The following is an 18,589-nucleotide window of genomic DNA, read 5'->3' on the forward strand; positions in this document are numbered from 1 at the left end:
GAGGCAGGAGAATTGCTTGAACCCAGAAGGCGGAGGTTGCAGTAAGCCGAGATTGCACAACTGCACTCCAGCCTGGGCGACTGAAACTCCCTTTCAGAAAAAAAAATAGTAATAATTAAAAATTTTTAAAAATCTGTGAAATTGATCCATGTTTCTAAATGATTCAGTAGTCTTTCAAATAATATAGTATTCCACTGTATGAACATGCCACAATTTATTTCTCCTCTCTCCTACTGGTGGACGTTTTGAGTCATTTCCAGTTAGGTGCTATTATGAATAAAGCTATGAATACTCTTGTTTGTGACCTTTAGTGGACAGAAGCACTTGCTTCCGTTGGGCTCACACCTACATGACAGAATCACTGTGGTCAATCACCACCCTCTACCCACCCCAATGAGTCACACCTGCCAGCACCCTCGCCCTGGCGCAGCCCCTCCCACAATGACTCAGAGCTTATGAGACTTGTACTGATGGAACAGAACGTTGTGCAACTCTGAATTTTCAAGAGGTCCTGAACTTCGGTTCTTGTCCTTTAGAACCCTGAGTACATCGTGCTACAAAGAAACCTAAGATGAAAGCCCCAGAGAGAGAGACTTCGCACCCAAGCTGAGCTCCCTACTGGAAAATGATACCATTTTAGACCATCTACCCAGTCAAGTATCTGCTAACCACAGCTGCATGAGTAAACCTAGAGAAGACCCGCAAATGGGTCACTCAACCCACAGAATTGTAAAAATAATACGTTGTTGGTTGAGGTTTTGGAGTGGTTAGGCAGCAATAGAGAACTGATATAATAGGTTTAACTTTACTATGATGTTAAGCAGTTTCCCAAAAAGACTTTACCCTTTTATAACCCACTAGTAGTCAATCTATGAGAGTTCCAGTTGCTCCACATCACACCAACACCACATACTGTACTTTTAGCCATTCTGGTGGGTGTGTACTGGTTTCTCACTGTGGTTTTATTTATATTACTTTTTTGAGACAGGATGGCTGCAGCTTTGATCTCCTGAGCTCCAGTAATCCTCCAGCCTCAGCCCCGAGTAGCTGGCACTAGAGGCACACACTATCACTATGGTTTTAATTTCATTTCCCTGATAAGTAATGATGTTGAGCGCCTTTATTTGCTTCCTAACTGAGGCAGAATAGGGTCTAAAGACAGGACGCCTTCACTTCAGCCTCTGATTGGTCACAGTCTTCATTTGCATAGGGTGTAACTTCACTTCAGCCTCTGATTGGCCACAGACCAATCCTTCATTTGCATAGGGTGTAACCAACAGGAAACCCCTAAGCGTACTTAAACCCCAACTGGGGCTCATCAGCTACTTGCTCAAACCGGCTCCCGCTGTGTGGCGTGTACTTTCACTTCAATACACCTGTGCTTTCGTCTTCCACTGCTTCGTGTGTTTTGTTCAATCTTTTTTCACCATGCCAAGAACCTGGACGACTTGTAGTGAAGACCTTCCACACCAGTAACATATTTTGGTGAGCCAGTCAGGTGGGAAGCCCAAATTTTGGGATTTATTTTTCTTCTCTTTTTCCCTTTTTCCTCTCTAGAGAGCCTTCATTTGTGGGCATGAGCTGGAGCTATCGCCATGTGGGGATCCCTCCGCTCTATACAGGGGAACTCCCCGCCTCTCTATTTCCCTTTTCCAACTCGGGACCCTCAGTGGATAGCACCTAAGCACAGAGACAGCTGCGGGTCTCTGGCTGGGGACACTCTGGTGAAGTGAAAGATTTCCGTGTGGAAGTGCCTGGCCACCACCGCCCAGTTTGGAGGAGAGACCCGAGTCCTTTTCTTGTTTTCAGTCTTTCAGTGGCCATTTCCTACCTAATTGCTCCCTTGGTCACTGAGGGCAGGCAACTGGCTGGGGCCACACTCTGCTGTTACCTAAATTTCTTGAGGTTCTCCTTGGAGGAATGAGAGAGTAACTAAGGCAGTAAACTATGATAAATTAAGGGAGGTTACACAGGACAAGGAGAAAAATCCAGCCATGTTTCATGGCAGGCTGGAGAAGGACTTTTAAAAACATACCACTCTGGACCCTTCCTCTCCCAAAGGCAGTGTTGAGCCCTCTTTTATTCCTAGTATTACTACTTTTGGTATGAACTTTCTTTTTTAGTGATTATCTAGAAATTTATACATTTTAGTGACTGCTTTAAACAACATATATTGTATCATTTTCAAGCCCACAGAAATGTATTTTGACACTTTTCAATTATTTTTAAGGTTATAAGCATGTAAAATACCGTTAATATATATAAGAATATGCATAACTACCAATATATAGCTTTTTTTTCTTTTTGAGATGGGCTCTGTCACCCAGGCTGGAGTACAGTGGCGCAATCTTGGCTCACTGCAACCTCTGCCTCCCGGGTTCAAGTGATTCTCCTGCCTCAGCCTCCCGAGTAGCTGGGACTACACACGTGTGCCACTATGCCTGGCTAGTTTTTTTTGTTTTTTTAGTAGAGTCGGGGTTTCTCCATGTTAGCCAGGATGGTCTCGATCTCCTGACCTCGTGATCTGCCTGCCTTGGCCTCCCAAAGTGCTGGGATTACAGGCATGAGCCACCACGCCCGGCCTAGATAGCTTCTTTTGAAGAGATATTCTCTAAATTTTCATCCAGAGTAGATTCACTATAGTTTATTAGGTGTGTTTCTCAATACATTGCCTGAATGTTTTAAAGCATATAGATATTTGAATACTGCTTAACCTTATACATTATTTATAGATTGTTTAATATTTCTAAGGATTAAAGACATCACAGCCCCCTATAACATTCAGTAATATTAATAAAACTTGAGACATATAAGGATAGAACCCAACACATTCAGAGAAAAATTGTTTATACTGCTGTAGAGCCAGAAATGAAACCCAGGTTCTAAGGGGACAGGGAAGCTGTTTGCTAAGTGTGCCATGAGCTACCACACAAGTGCATCAGTGACTGGGCATAGAGCAGGCATAATTACAGGATGGTTAAGAGAGTGAGCTGTGGAGCTTAACGCTACGTGAACATGCATGTTTAAACTGTGATGTGCTTCAGTTTATCCTACTTTACAATGGGTATTACTCATTTTTTGTTGTTCTTCTCAGTTGACTGGATTATTTCTCCAGTCTGTCTTCTTGCCACTCTGGATGCCCACATGAAAGGACCCAAGGTAATTTCTGACAGCCTCGGGCTCCTTGGGAAAACCAGAGGGCACCACAGACCCCGTTTTAGGAGAAACCTCTGTTTCCCTCAGGGAACCCCAAGACACATAAGCAGACAGGTCCTTCTCAAAATCTAAGGCTCTGCTCTGTTTTCTATCACATTACCTGACCTTTTTGACTTTTGGGGAAATTACATCAGAAATTACTTTAGTAGGGGCCGGGCACAGTGGCTCATGCCTGTTATCCCAACACTTTGAGAGGCTGAGGCAGGCGGATCACCTGAGGTCAGGAGTTCAAGACCAGTCTGGCCTGAACATGGAGAAGACCAGTCTCTACTAAAAATACAAAATTAGCTAGGCGTGGTGGCACATGCCTGTAATCCCAGCTACTCGGGAGGCTGAGGTGGGAGAATGGCTTAAACCCGGGAGGCAGGGGTCGTGGTGAGCCAAGATCGTGCCATTGCACCCCAGCCTGGGCAACAGAGTGAAACTCCGTCTCAAAAAAAGAAAGAAATTACTTTAGTAGGAATGGGAGTTAGCAGGCTTGCAACTTTCCTATCCTAGATCTCAAGATTTAACCTCACCACATCCTCCTTATCATGTAATGTTTATAACTAAACGAGTGTCCAAGTACAGCAATTCCATCCAAACTTATACTATTACTTATTCACTGTTATGGAAATGTATGGCATCTCAACATTCCATTGAAATGTAAAGATTTATATGGTTATACCCTGCATTTAAAATAATGATAGAGCCCCTTCGATTGTGTATTAGAAAAATGTTGCTAAGATTTCTTTTTCCATTATAGAAACAGACGGGTCCTTCTATCAAAGTGCTTTACACTTACTCTGTAGCGGTATTTTCTACAAGTAAGTATTCAACTTTAAACTGAATGCATCCTCGGTGAGTCACTAACTCCCTACAGCATTGTTCCAATAAAATAAATGGAGTTTCTTGTTTTTAATGCAGCACAAATGGTTAGAAAGATAAACTTGGAACCTCAAATGAGAATGAGAAACATAAACAGAGACATATGACAACCTAAAAAATGGAGTACAATACCAGTAAGAATAATGATCATCTTACCGATATAAGCTTCGGAATCACCAATGTACATTTCGATGCAATGACCAAGCATTGTAACAGAAAATGTATCATCTCGCCTAAGACCAAGGGCCTGCCATAAAAGATTCAGCATGGTTATTAAAAGAAAATGTATTTCCTTATCTTTTGTTTAGAAATATTACCACACTGATTCATTTCAAAATATTCCAGGGCATCCAGGGTGGGGGAAGTGGCACTGTTAGTGGGGACAGAACTACACGAGCCGATGGCTGGCCATGAGCCGATGACTGTTGAAGTTGGTTATGGGTCATGGAGGTTCATCACACTATTCTGTTTTCTTATGCTGGAAACCTATACCAAAAAAGGATTTTTTAAAAAGTTCTATCTCAACTGGGCACAGTGGCTCATGCCTGTAATTGCAGCACTTTGGGAGGCCTAGGCGGGCGGATCACCTGGGGTCAGGAGTTCCAGACCAGCCTGGCCAACATGGTGAAACCCCGTCTCTAATAAAAAATACAAAAATTAGCCGGGCATGGTGGCAGGTGCCTGTAATTCCAGCTACTTGGGAGGCTGAGGCAGGAAAATTGCTGGGAGGTGGAGGTTGCAGTGAGCCAAGATCGCACCACTGCACTCTAGCCTGGGCAACAAAGCAAAATTCTATCTCAAAAGGAAAAAAAAAGTTCTATCTCCATACAGAGTTCTCTGAGCCTTCTGTATTTGTTTGTTTGTTTGTTTATTTTCAGACACAGTCTCACTCTATCGCCAGGATGGAGTGCAGTGGCATGATCTCAGCTCACTGCAACCTCCGCCTCCTGGGTTCAAGCAAGTCTCCTGCCTCAGCCTAGGACTGAGGCACAGGGCTAGTAGCTGGGACTACAGGCACGTGCCCAGCTGATTTTTGTATTTTTAGTAGAGACGGGGTTTCACCATATTGGTCAGGATGGTCTTGATCTCTTGACCTCGTGATCTGCCCGCCTCAGCCTCCCAAAGTGCTGGTATTACAGGCATGAGCCCACGTGCCCAGCCGAGCCTTCTGTATTAATCAGATCTCAGAAGAAAGGTAAATTATACAACACTCAAATATACATATTTAAAAGATTATACAGGACTAGAAACTGTGCTTAGTCCAAACCTCTGACGAGCTCAGTGCTCTGGTACCATCACGGTACCTTCACGACTTCATCGAACCTCAAAATCTCTAATGAACTCCTGAAAATCAGTTACAAACCACTCATGAGTTTATCTTTGATACATTTTCTCATATTTTATCTCTTTTTCCAAATAGCATTAGTTCACTGATTCTAAGACCCACATTTTCTCAAATTCGAACACTTCTTCCCTTTTACCTGTGGTTTCCTATTACTGCCATCAACCAGCCACCGCTGTGACGTAGGTAAAACCTGCCTGAGCAGCACGGACTTGGTGGTTATGTTGGCAGCACAGACTAGATCACAAACCATGTGAGGAACACTTAAACAGATATGGGGATTGTGGTTTCTAAAAACCCTCCATTGACACGTCAGCAGACTGAGGGATGAGAGAGAGAGAGTTGGAAAGCAGGTGTCTGTGGCTGGGAAGAAACCCAGAGCCAGGAACTGGGTATGTGTGCTAGCATCAGGGCACTATTTTGGGAAAACACAGATGCTGGCCCTCTGGGTTGAATATTGCAACCATTTATTTCACTTACATGTACATTTCTAGGTATGTACTAGAGTAATACAAATCTGCCTAAATATGTTCAAGAATATTTTCTCTAAATACAAAAAAATTAAGTGACAGGAAAAAATTATGTTAAAGTTTAATTGGCAGCACTTTTTTCTTTATGGTCATCCTGCTTACTCATGGTGTCTTAAATTTGATGGAATATGGTACATGGACTAAGGAAAGGTTCTTTCCTTGTGATGACTGCACAGACTGTTTTGTTCATCTACTAAAGTGATCTAAGTGGATTAATTGTAAAAGTCATCAACAGAAAGACTGGGAGTTCCCAAAGGGCCTACGTGGACAGATAACGCTGTGCTCAGCACTCAGATCACTGGCAAGTGCCGCTGGGCACCTGCGCACTTCCCTGCAAACCCTGAGGACAGGACTTATGTTTGTTTCTAATTTGATGAGTACTGTACAACACCTACATGCTTTGCTCTGCAAAGGAAAGAATAAAACGTAAGGTTGCCTAAAGATTATTAAAATAGTAAGTAAATATTACCTAGAAAAAATATTTCAAAAAAGGAAGTGGTCAGTGTCAACCAGATTTAAAATTAGGTACAAAGAAAAGACATACTGTGTGGAAGTAGTCCACAGCATTTTCAAAGTTGCCCATCAGACTGTGGATATATCCAATAGCGGAGTAGGTGGATGCGTTCTGAGGAATCAACACCAGTGCCTGGCGGTGGTAATCCAAGGCCTCGGCGTACTTTCTGTGGGGGAGAACACACATTCACTGGCCACAGGAAAAGCACTAAATCCCTGAGTCTAAGACGAGTCCATCCATATCAACACCCAAGAAACACTATCTCGATAACAACAGCAGTCTAGACTGCTGAACGTCTCCACACCTACTCTCACGCATCTCAATATGCCCTCTAAATGCATCTTCCAGGCCTGCTCCCTCCTCCGGCCAAGGGCACTCCTGCAGGGATGTCTGCTGTATTCCTTCTGATGTCTAGTGGGACACTGCAACCAGAACCCCAGTCCCTGCCTCCTGGCTGTGTCCTTCCCACACACCCCCCTCTTAGGTAACAGTGTCCCATATCAGGGGTAAATAAAAGCAGCCAAGGTGTATTGCTTTAAGGTCCAAAAGATTTACTTAGAAAAGTGCTCCCCAGAGTTCTCTGGAATACTTCACTTGTAAAGTCTTTTGTGAAAAAAATGTTTTATCCTCAATTAAACTTTGGAAAATGCCATAAGCTTATAATACACAGTAAAGACTCAAAGAAATCCTGCAATAGAAACACTTGTTAAATCTTGAGTAACCTAAAATTGCCCAGACTTATTTAACCAAAAAACCCATTTTTCAACTGTTGCCTGTTTATCACACCACAAAACCTCTAGCAGAAAACAGTTAGAATATGGATAGGATTTTAATTATATCTTACTGTCCTAATTCTTCTGAATTAATTTTGAACACTAAATTTTCATATAAAAAAGTAAAAATCTCAATGTTTCTAAAATAAAATTACACCACAGAGATAAATAATAAAAGCTGATTTTGATGCTAATTATACCTGAGCAGCCAAGTAGAAGAAAGCTGGTGGATCTCATGAAATAAAAATATGACAAAGTATTCAGAATTAAGTAAACTTTGAGTCACAAAGTATATTTCTGAAAATGCTCTACTTCACTTACTTAAGTTTTCTGCAGACATGCCCCAAGTTGTTCAACAAAGGTTCCCATTTGTCAACTGTTACCTAAAACATAGCAACATCAAGCCCACGAGTTATATATGTCACGGTTCAGCCTGATTTGTTTGCACTGAATTATTTCACGCCTTGCAAGCTGGGCTCTCTCCCAGTGTGTGCCTCCAGCACGCCACAAGGCCAGGGTAACTGCTGGCTTATCTATCTCCCTTTCTTCCCTACTAGGAGACTTCTGAGGACTCTGTTATCATTAGGACAAGTTGATCCAAGAGCCTATCCCTGCTGGAGTTCAAATGAGTATCTGCAGCTCAGAGCTTTCCCTCAAACACCAGACCTCTCTATCCATCTCCCTGCTAAATAATTCCGCTTGGAAATGTTACAAGCACTTTAAGTTCGGTGTGCTACACACCACACCCGTCTCTCCCTGGCCATCCCAGCCCCTGACCTAACTGCTGCTGAGTGCCCCTCCAGTCCAGTGAATGGTACCCCCATCCCCTCTGACCCTTCCACGAAGCACACCAGGCCTGGTTCCTTCTAATTGCTAGGCATAACTCCAACCTATGTAATCCTCACCTTCCTCATTAACAGAGTCAAATCTGGGCCCCAATCATAAAAGTCTGACCAGATTGTTTCCTTCTTAAATCCCTTTTGTATTCCTACTCTCCTCAGGATAAGGTACAAACTCTTTCATTCTGGGCCCTTAGTGACCCACACTTAACCCTCTTGACCCACTCCTTAACATTCTCTGTGAACTCAAAATCCAAGTCATACTGAATTAGCTCCAATTTTTGCAAATACTGAAATACCCTTGCCCTAATTTTTGCCTGGCTAATGTGTGATGACTTTCAGGACTGAGGTGTATGCAAAAGGCTCATTTCTGGGTGAACTGCCTTTCTCTGTGGGCACCTTTAGTTCCTCAATTGTACCGTATTTCACCACCAATTTACTTATTTATATTCCCCAGTTGATCTGAGGTCAGTAAATAGTAAACTCATTGCCCGTTGCATCCCAAAGCCTAGCTCAGAGCCTATGGCTCATTAAATATATGTCAACTAAATGAATGAACAGACCTGAGCCACAGATTCTCTATCTCTATCGAGACCATTCTAGGAGGCACAGCCCATGTGAATGAAAAACAAATCATTTAATGACTCTTAGGCATGATTATTTCTCTTTAACATTTGCCGCAGTTTCTAATAAAGTCAATATTTTCCCCCTCTTCGTACAGCTTTTTAATGGGCATTTTGACATTTCAATAGTATTGTGCTTTCATACTTAAAACCATTAAATTTCTGTAAGACTCTAAATTTACTGCCCCTTAATCATCAAAGAATACAGGTTCAGTTGAACCTAAAGTATGGTTTAGGAAAGTGCTTCTCAAACTTTTCTGTGCATGATAATCCCCTGGGGATCTTGCTAAAACTGCAGATTTTGATTCAGTTGGTGTGAGATTCTGCACTTCTGGCAGGCTTCTAGGCGATGCTGATGCTGCTAAGCCCATCTGAAAACTGACAAGGTGGCAAGTGGCAATCCCCTATTAACAAAACACTTGCATTATCCAGAACTAACCAAGACTATGTGGCAGAGGCACCTGCTTTATATACATGCATGTGCAAACACAGGAATAGTGTTTATAAGTTCAGATGACATGAGAGACCAAAGTAAACAAGGCTGTGTCTATGGGGACAGGCAAAGCTGTGTCTGTAACAGCAGAGAAAGCTAACAGCCAAGGGAGAAGAAAACTGTGGGCAGGTGTGCACAAACAGGAACAGCAGGAAGCTGAGAAGTGAAAACCAGAATAGAATGAAACAAAACAGGCACGGATGAAACAGAAGAGCATCATGCAAATCTCTTACCTATGCAAGTTTATGGCATCTAAAATTGTTACTACTTTTACGTCATATCAGTATATGCACGTTCTTGATAATTGTTAGGTTAACTCATAAGCAGCAATTCATGGGGTACGTCGTTCATGCAACAGAAGCAGTCAAGTATTTTAAAATGGAAAGGCCCAAATACACACTCAGTATGCAGTAACAGCAACAAAAGGTGTGAATTTCGGTAATACCTATCCCATCCCTATCTTTTCAGAAGTGGGACCTGCCGCTATACTTTATTTACCCTTCAGTCAAAGACGCTCTCTGAAGTTCTAGAGGAGGAATGTTACATCAGACGATACAGTGCCCAATAGTTTCCGCGAACCAACGACTATTCCTAGCTTCAAATAATCATCCAATCTGTTCTGATGCTTCTCCCATTTCAGAGCTAGAGCCCATTTAAGAAGCAAAGGCCCAACATTTGCCCTCTTAATTAGGAAAAAAACCTCATTTCTTACCATGTGGTAAAACAGTTAACTGACAATGCAAACATTAACAGCTGCTTGTTATGAAAATATCAGCTTATCATCTTTGAAGGCAATGAGATTTTCCTCATTTAACAGTAAACACTCAGGGGTATGTATGTGTGTATTTACAGATACAACAAAGAATACCTCGTTCCCAATTGCTTTAATTTTTTCCAAAGCATCAAGAAACCATTTTTCGGCTGTTTTCCATCTAAAATGAACGGAAAAAAGGTTGCAGATTATTCAAAATTACCAAATATAAACTTTTAAAAAACTTTTGATTATCTTTCTAGTAGTACTAAAATGCAATGGGGTAAACTGCTGGAAATAATTATAAAAATTCAAAGTCAAGTCACAAATGATTAATTTTATGGCATTAATATCAAGAGTTCAAGATTTCAGGCCGGGCGCGGTGGCTCAAGCCTGTAATCCCAGCACTTTGGGAGGCCGAGACGGGCGGATCACGAGGTCAGGAGATCGAGACCATCCTGGCTAACACGGTGAAACCCCATCTCTACTACAAAATACAAAAAACTAGCCGGGCGAGGTGGCGGGCGCCTGTAGTCCCAGCTACTCGGGAGGCTGAGGCAGGAGAATGGCGTGAACTCGGGAGGCGGAGCTTGCAGTGAGCTGAGATCGGCCACTGCACTCCAGCCCGGGCGACAGAGCGAGACTCCATCTCAAAAAAAAAAAAAAGATTTCAAGATTTTGGGAGATGTAGTATTTATATATATATATATATATATATATATATTTTTTTTTTTTTTAAGAGTCTCACTCTGTCACCTAGGCTGGAATGCAGTGGTGCGATCTCAGCTCACTGTAACCTCTGCCTCCCGGGTTCAAGTGATTCTTGTGCCTCAGCCTCCTGACACAGCTGGGATTACAGGCGTACAACACCATCCCCAGCTAATTTCTGTATTTGTAGTAGAGACGTTTTCGCCATGTTGCACATGCTGGTCTCAAACTCCTGGCCTCAAGCAACGTGCCCGTCTTGGCCTCCCAAAGTGCTGGGATTACAGGCGCGAGCCACTGCACCCGACCACAGTAGTTATGTTCTGTAAAGTCACTGTGCACGCTGAGTTAGCAAATATTGAACCGCGGCTCCCAGGGGAAACACAGTTAGATTCCTGCAACTCTCTGGTAACATTTTCTCTAATCGATCAATGCGTAACCCTGTTTTATGTGTGTGTCTGTTTAAAGACGTCTTATGTGATACATACTGTTGATTCATCAATGTTGAAGTCAGGGCCAGCAGCACTGTAACTGATGCCTGCCTGAATGAGGCTTCTCAAACACATGTGTTTCCTCTGTCAGATACATCACAATTAACACGAGACAGCATTTCACTAAGCTTGGGGATTATTTCAAAACAGTGAAATTACCAACAAAAAGCACAAAAATGTGAAAACTGTGACACTAAATAGACCACAGAAAGTACACTGGTTTATAGTTGAACTGGGAAAAAAGGCAGAGCGTTGCCTTCTTAGACTCCAGCTGGAAATGTGTGTGCCAGGAGACCCAGCTTTCTCCCAGCCGTGGGCATGTCTGCCAACGGCTAGGAAAGCACCTCAGGAACTGATTTGCGGGTTACAAATAAATTTTAGTGAGCAGGCAAATTTGCAAATACTGATGATTACTGTATTATATTAAAAGATTACTATTTTAAAGCTTCAAGCTTTAAAAAAATACCTAGATAACCCATTTTTTAGAACACATACATGCCATAAATGACACTGCAGTAGTATTAATACTAATTTACAGCCGGGCGTGGAGGCTTACGCCTGTAATCCCAGCACTTTGGGAGGCTGAGGCAGGCAGATCACAAGGTCAGGAGTTTGAGACCAGCCTGACCAACATGGTGAAACCCCGTCTCTACTAAAAATACAAAAATCAGCCGGGCGTGGTGGCAGGCACTTGTAATCCCAGCTACTCAGGAGGCTGAGACAGGAGAATCGCTTGAACCCGGGAGACAGAGAATGCAGTAAGCTGAGATTGCACCACTGCACTCTAGCCTGGGTGACAGAGCAAGACTACATCTCAAAACAAAAACAAAAACAAAAAAACTAAAACTAATTTACCATTTTAAAATTTGTATATCATGAAATGCAAAGGATTACAAACATTTTTCTCTTTGAGTGTAACACCAAATCACTTATTCCACAGATATCCTAGGGTACAGTAAAGCCTCCACTGACCAGGAAACTCAGAGATTGGGTCAGTCTAATTACTTAAATTTTCTGACTTACTAGTAACTAAATAGAAAACAGTTTTGTTTCAAAAACCATGTCAAATCTTTCTCAAATACATAAATTCAACTCCTTATCAACACAGAGATAACTAAGGATTCCACAGTGCTCCCAGCCACACTGTGGGGTATGTGTAATCTGAATTGTCCAATCATGTAAGAAAACAAGTGGTAGCTCAGGTCAAAAAGACCAAAACCTGGGTTTAGAATTTTTAAGGAAATCCAAGATAGCAGTTTCTCTCTTTTTCCTATCTCCTTCTCCTAAAATAGAACACTTAACAGTACAAATCTACTGAAGAGTCCCTTTGGTCAGTTAACTCTAGTAACTGTCTACTCTACTTACAATCACTAGTTAACAGAAGGGTTTCTAGTCTTCCAGTACTTACTCTCCATTCTGAAATGCAACCACGCCGACCTCATGCATAACAAAAGGGTCTTCCGGTGCAATGCTCAGAGCTTGGCTGAAGAACCTTTCAGCTAGTTTTGAGTTATTGGTCAAACCATATTCCAATCCAATATACAGCATAGGCAAATGACACCTAAAAAATTGGAAAATTTCACATATTCAACACCAAAAACTGTGATTTAGCAGAAATTAATCTGTCAACTTCAAATCCTATCTGCAAAACAATTTAAAGGTAGCCAAAACACAGCATTTACTTTTTTCTAACTCTTAATTTACAAATATTTAATGAATGCCTAATGGACTTTGGACTAATCAGCTGCCACTTCTAGAATCTATCTGCAACTTATTTACCTTTAATTTTCATTTTATTCCACAGTAAAAAAACAAAAACTTTCTAAAGCAAAAGGGCATGTCTCTGTGGTGCCGTCTTCCTCCTGGATGCTAATGTCAGGCCACAGCCGACGCTGGTCTTCCTCTGATCTATTCACCCCATTTATCCTTCCAGATCGTGTTCAAGGTCTACTTCCCTTTACGAAGCTACCTCTGAGTGTGGTGCTGTCTTCCTCCTTGATGCTAATGTCAGGCCACAGCCGACACTGGTCTTCCTCTGATTTATTCACACCATTTATCCTTCAAGATTGCGTTCAAGGTCTACTTCCCTTTATGAAGCTACCTCTGAGTTTTCTAACATAAATGCTCTCCCTTCTGTGAATTCGCATGAGAGTCAGTTCTATGCAGAAGAGAATGAAGAATGCTCTGTGTATTGATTCCATTTTCCCACCGTCTGAGGCAGTTCTAGGCAGAGTCAGAACTACTTTTTAATTGAATCTTCATCTGTTCACACGACTGGATCAGTGATTGCATTAAAGCAAGTGTAATAAATAAGACAATCTTTCTTTTATGATGATCTCGGAACATCAATAAATACTGATTGCTTGGTATGTGCTTTGGTTCTAATCGAGAGCCGTAACTCAAATTAAGATTATATTCTCTACAGAAGGTCATGACAAATTCTTTAAAAGTATTTACAACTAACCTCTTGGAAGTACTTTCAAAATGGCAGCGTAAGGACCTCCAAAAATCTATTCATCCATAGAAGCAACAAGAACACTGGCAAAAATTATCAAAACCAACTTTTTCAGAACTTTGGAAGGTCATCAAGCTCTTGAAACAATGTGAGGAGTGTATATTCAAGAAAAATGGCTAAATCTCAGTAAGAACAACAAACTTCGTGCTGCTTTGTCTTATTCCCATCTCCCTTTCCCTAGCTTTGCATTACAAAGCAGCCTCATAACCACAGTAGTTGTAAAGCCATTAGCCTGGCAGCCACTGGAGAAAGCAGAATTTAGAGTTCCTCCAACACCCCACAGGGAACTGCTGCTATTTGACCTGTCTGGTAGCTCCTAAAAGAGCCCCACTCATAGCTTGTCTTCTACTAACCTCCGAGCCCACTCAGTGAGAAAAGCTCTATCCCCAGGGGATTTGTTGGAAACAATCAACAGCAATTATTTAGCACTGGCTGCCGCCTCCGGCAGCTATCCCAGTCAGGGCAAACTGGATGCAGGCCACAAACTTAAAAGGAAACCTGGGGAATAAGATGTCCACAGGGGCTATAAAGAGCTCTGACACATTCCTGGGGATTGGGAAGGCCATACCCGTGCACAGGGCTATATGCATGCACAGAAAAGGCCTGAGAAGGCCCTATTGTCTCATCTCTGGCTGATCTTGAGGCTCTGTGCTAGAATGAAGTGAAGGCTCAGGCAGAGTTGTCAACAATGCTGAGTGCTGAAGGTGTGCAGAGTCCTTCCGCAAAGGGTGGAAGACTTACTGGTTTAAGAGATATCAAAGCTGCTAGTTAACTGAGCAGAGGCTTCAGTGGCTTCATACAACAAAGGATATAAATCAGAGGATTAGTTCTGGAAAGTCACTAAACAAACAGTGACAATGACCAATAAATCCTGGGGCTGTGTGGGAAAATCCAGAACTGCCCCGTTATATGACTTTACATATCTACTTTCAAAAAAAAAGGACATGCAAAGAAACAGGAAACTATGGCCCATACACATGAAAAAAGCAGTGAATAGAAACCATTCTGGGAAAAGCCCAGATGTTGGACTAACAAGACAAATAGCTTAACTAAGCCAGAACTAAAAGAAATTATGTCCACAGAACTAAATTATGAGGACAATGTCTCACCAGAGAACACCAGTAAAGACACAGAAACTATAAAAATTAAGCAAGTAGCAAATCTGGAGTTACAAAGTACAAAAATTGAAATAAAAAATTCACTAGAAGGGATTAAGAGCAGACATGGATAGGCAGAAAAAAGAATTATTGAACTTAAAGATGTCAACTGAGATTGTCCCATCTGAGAAACAGAAAAAGAAGAAAAATGAACAGAACCTCAGAGGCTTGTGGCACACTAACAGGTATACCAACACACGTATAATAGGAGTCCCAGAAGACAGAAGAAAGGAGAAGAATATTGAAGAAAATAACAGCCAGAAGATTTCCAAGAAGCTTTAAGAACTCCAAGAAGAATAAACTCAAAGAGATTCACACCTAGACAAATAACAGTTAAACCACTGAAAAAGATGAAAAAAAGAATGTTTAAAGCAGTTACAGAAAATCATTAATTACATACAAGGGCAATTTCAGTAAGATCAACTGCTGACTTCTCACCAAATATCATGGAGGCCAGAAAGCAGCTAACGACATTCAAAGTACTGAAAGAAAGTTGACCAAGAATTCTACATCCAACAAAATTATCTGTTGAAAATTAAGACATTCCCGGGGGGGGCGGGGGGAGATGAGAAAATTTAATGCAAATTGCCTTACAGAAAACACACAAAAAAGCTCTACAAGCTGAAAGTACCCCAGACAGTAATTGAAATCCACAAGAAAAAGTAAGACTACTAGTCAAGATAATTATGTAATTACAAAAGACAATTTAACACGTATTTCTTTTTTCTCTTGATTTAAACAGCAATTGTAGGCTGGGTGCAGTGGCTCACGCCTGTAATCCCAGCACTCTGGGAGGTCAAGGTGAAAGGAATGCTTGAGCCCAGGAGCTGAAGACGAGCCTGGCACACAGTGAGACCCCATCTCTAAAAAGTAACAGAAACCTAGCCAAGCATGGTGGTATGGCCTTATAGTCCCAGACACTTGAGAGGCTGAGGCGGAAGGATCCCTTGAGCCCAGGAGTTTGAGAATGCAGTGAGCTGTGATGGTGCCACTGCACTCTAGCCTGGGCAAGAGAGTGAGACTCTATGTACAGGTTGAGTATTCTTTAGCTTGAGACCAGAAGTGTTTTGGATTTCTGATTTTTTCTTTTTTAATTTTGGAATTTATGCATCCCTAGTCTGAAAATCCAAAATGTTCCGGTGAGCAATTCCTTTTGAGTGTCATGCCACTGCTCAAAAAGTTTTGGCTTCTGGAACATTTTGAACTTTGGATTTTCTGATTAGGGATACTCAATATGGAATTATATTGTTGGGTGGGTCTATCACATACAGAAATGTAAGGTTTACCAGTAACAGCATAATAGGAAGCGGGTGACAGCAAAGCTGTATTACAGTAAGAAAGTAACATTGGATGGTAACTTGAACCCATAGGAACAAATAAAGAGAACTAAAAATGGTAAATAACAGAGTTAATATAACAAATGATATAAATTATACACTTCTGGCCGGGCGCGGTGGCTCAAGCCTGTAATCCCAGCACTTTGGGAGGCCGAGACGGGCGGATCACGAGGTCAGGAGATCGAGACCATCCTGGCTAACACGGTGAAACCCCGTCTCTACTAAAAAAATACAAAAATCTAGCCGGGTGAGGTGGCGAGCGCCTGTAGTCCCAGCTACTCGGGAGGCTGAGGCAGGAGAATGGCGTAAACCCGGGAGGCGGAGCTTGCAGTGAGCTGAGATCCGGCCACTGCACTCCAGTCCAGGTGACAGAGCGAGACTCCGCCTCAAAAAAAAAAAAAATTACCAGACTGCAGCATGTGCCCATAAAAACCAACTCAGTGAATTCTTGAGACTTTTATTTTTTTTGGTAACAAATTATCAGACTGATGCATACGGGAAATATGCAGATACTGGAGTTGAGCTTCAGAAGAGAACTGGAAAAGGTCTCACCCATCTTGGTGAACAGGATGGAAAGACCTGAACTGAGTATGAGGATCATTTAGGTGGATCCGTAACTGGGTATACAACTGTAATCTGGAAGGTTATTTCTAGTAATATGTTAGTGCTACGGACTGTTTGTGTCCCCTCTGTCCCCAGATTCATACATTAAATCCCTAACCCCTACTGTGCCTGTTCTTCAAGATAGGGCCTATGAAGAGATAATAAAAGTTACATGAAGTCCTAAGGGTATGGTTCTTACCCAATAGGACTAGTGTAGGGCTCTTACCCAGCAGGGCTAGTGTCAGGCTCTTATCCAATAGGGTTCGTGTAAGGTTCTCATCCAATAGGGTTAATGTTTTTACAAGAGGAAGAGACACCAGAGCGCTCTCTGTCGTGTGAGGACACAGCAAGAAGGCAAATATCTGCAAACCAGGAAGAAACCCCTCAAGAGGAGCCGCACTGGCCAGCACCCTGATCTTGGACTTCTCAACCTGCACAACTATGAAAAAATACATTTCTGTCCTTTAAGTCACCCAGTCTGTAGTCTTTTGTTAGAGCAACCCTACTGACTAATACAGCTAAGGAGCTATGTCCTTCACAATATTTACTTGGATGCTTAGATATAAAATTCATACTTACCAAATTTAATATGACTATTGACTGAGGTTGATAATAATTTGGATGTGGAACTGAGTGCCAAAAAGAGTCTAACAGTTTACAAAGAGATCAAACCTAACAGGACGAAATTCAATATAGATAAATATATGATTCCACGCCTGCATACTACAATAAACAAAGGTAGCTAACTTTCATTGAGTGCTTTCTATGTGTAAGATACTCTTCAAAGTCTTTAATTGGTATTATCTCAATTACTTCTCACAATAAGCCAGTGAGTAAATTTTGCTATTATTCCTATTTCTCAGGAGGCTAAGAAACTTGCCCAACATCACATGGCTGGGAGTGGAAGAACCAGGAAGAGTGCAGGAGGTATGACTCCAGACCAGGCCTCTGCACCACTGCACTCCCACTACCTCTCCAGGCAGGGATGGAGTCACCAGTCAACAGAAGCAGTCCACACAAACGAACCCTGTAAGTTGTAACCAATGGCGAGACCCAACAGTCAATGTGAACAGCAGTGCTCTACTCCTCAAAGTAACACACTCTTAGTATCAACACATTTAATATTGATATAAATCTAGAATATTGGCAAACAGAGTCCTGCACTTTCCACTAAGCCACATCAAACACCTCTTGGTAATAGATAAGAGATAATAATTTTGCTCATGAATATTTTTATTCTTGCATGAGCATGTGAAGAAGGGCTTTCATAATTCATCTCCTCCACTGGCCTAATTTCCTAGTTCCTTCTTGCACTGGTTGAAATCAACTGCTAGGCAAATTCACTACACCAGCCTCTTTACCCCTCCGCTTGCAGTTATTTTACAATCACAAGCAACTAGATTAAAAGGCAAGTAAAATGTTTTTGTTTAGTTTAGCAACCAAATAGCAGTAATAATAATAACAGAAATTTCATTTCTATTAGGAAAAACATCCCTTCATGGAGTCTGATGAGTTTACTCTGCCGTACCCTTTCATCAGCTGTGCTGCTGTGAAGTAAGCAGCCATCGCTTGGTCATGCTCACTCTCCACTGCAAACGAATGTCCATAGGCTATCCATGCAGGTCCGTAGGTTTTCTCAAGTGTTGTGGCTTTGCTAAAACAAGAGAGTTAATTTAAGTAATATAATATTTATTCTTTTTTTTTTGAGACGAAGTCTCACTTTGTTGCCCAGGCTGGAGTGCAGTGGCGCGATCTCAGCTCACTGCAGCCTCTGCCTCCCGGTATCAAGCAATTCTCCTGCGTCAACCTCCCAAGCAGCTGGGATTATAGGCC

The 18,589-nt window shown here is 41.9% G+C and overlaps 1 protein-coding gene across 2 annotated transcripts in view; it reads right to left on the reverse strand.

Moving 5' to 3' along the window:
* Positions 1 to 18,589, reverse strand: part of CDC16 (cell division cycle 16) — a 36,890-nt gene that overhangs the window by 3,892 nt on the left and 14,409 nt on the right. For both annotated transcript variants that reach the window (XM_011964132.1, XM_011964130.1), the window contains exons 11-16: positions 18,285 to 18,410; positions 12,553 to 12,705; positions 10,066 to 10,129; positions 7,564 to 7,625; positions 6,500 to 6,635; positions 4,240 to 4,330 (exon numbers count right to left, since the gene is read on the reverse strand). In XM_011964132.1, the coding sequence (XP_011819522.1) occupies positions 4,240 to 4,330; positions 6,500 to 6,635; positions 7,564 to 7,625; positions 10,066 to 10,129; positions 12,553 to 12,705; positions 18,285 to 18,410 (632 nt within the window). The remainder of the gene's footprint in view (positions 1 to 4,239; positions 4,331 to 6,499; positions 6,636 to 7,563; positions 7,626 to 10,065; positions 10,130 to 12,552; positions 12,706 to 18,284; positions 18,411 to 18,589) is intronic.

This window comes from Colobus angolensis, unplaced genomic scaffold, assembly GCF_000951035.1.
Source record: "Colobus angolensis palliatus isolate OR3802 unplaced genomic scaffold, Cang.pa_1.0 Scaffold641, whole genome shotgun sequence".
Classification (NCBI taxonomy): Eukaryota; Metazoa; Chordata; class Mammalia; order Primates; family Cercopithecidae; genus Colobus; species Colobus angolensis.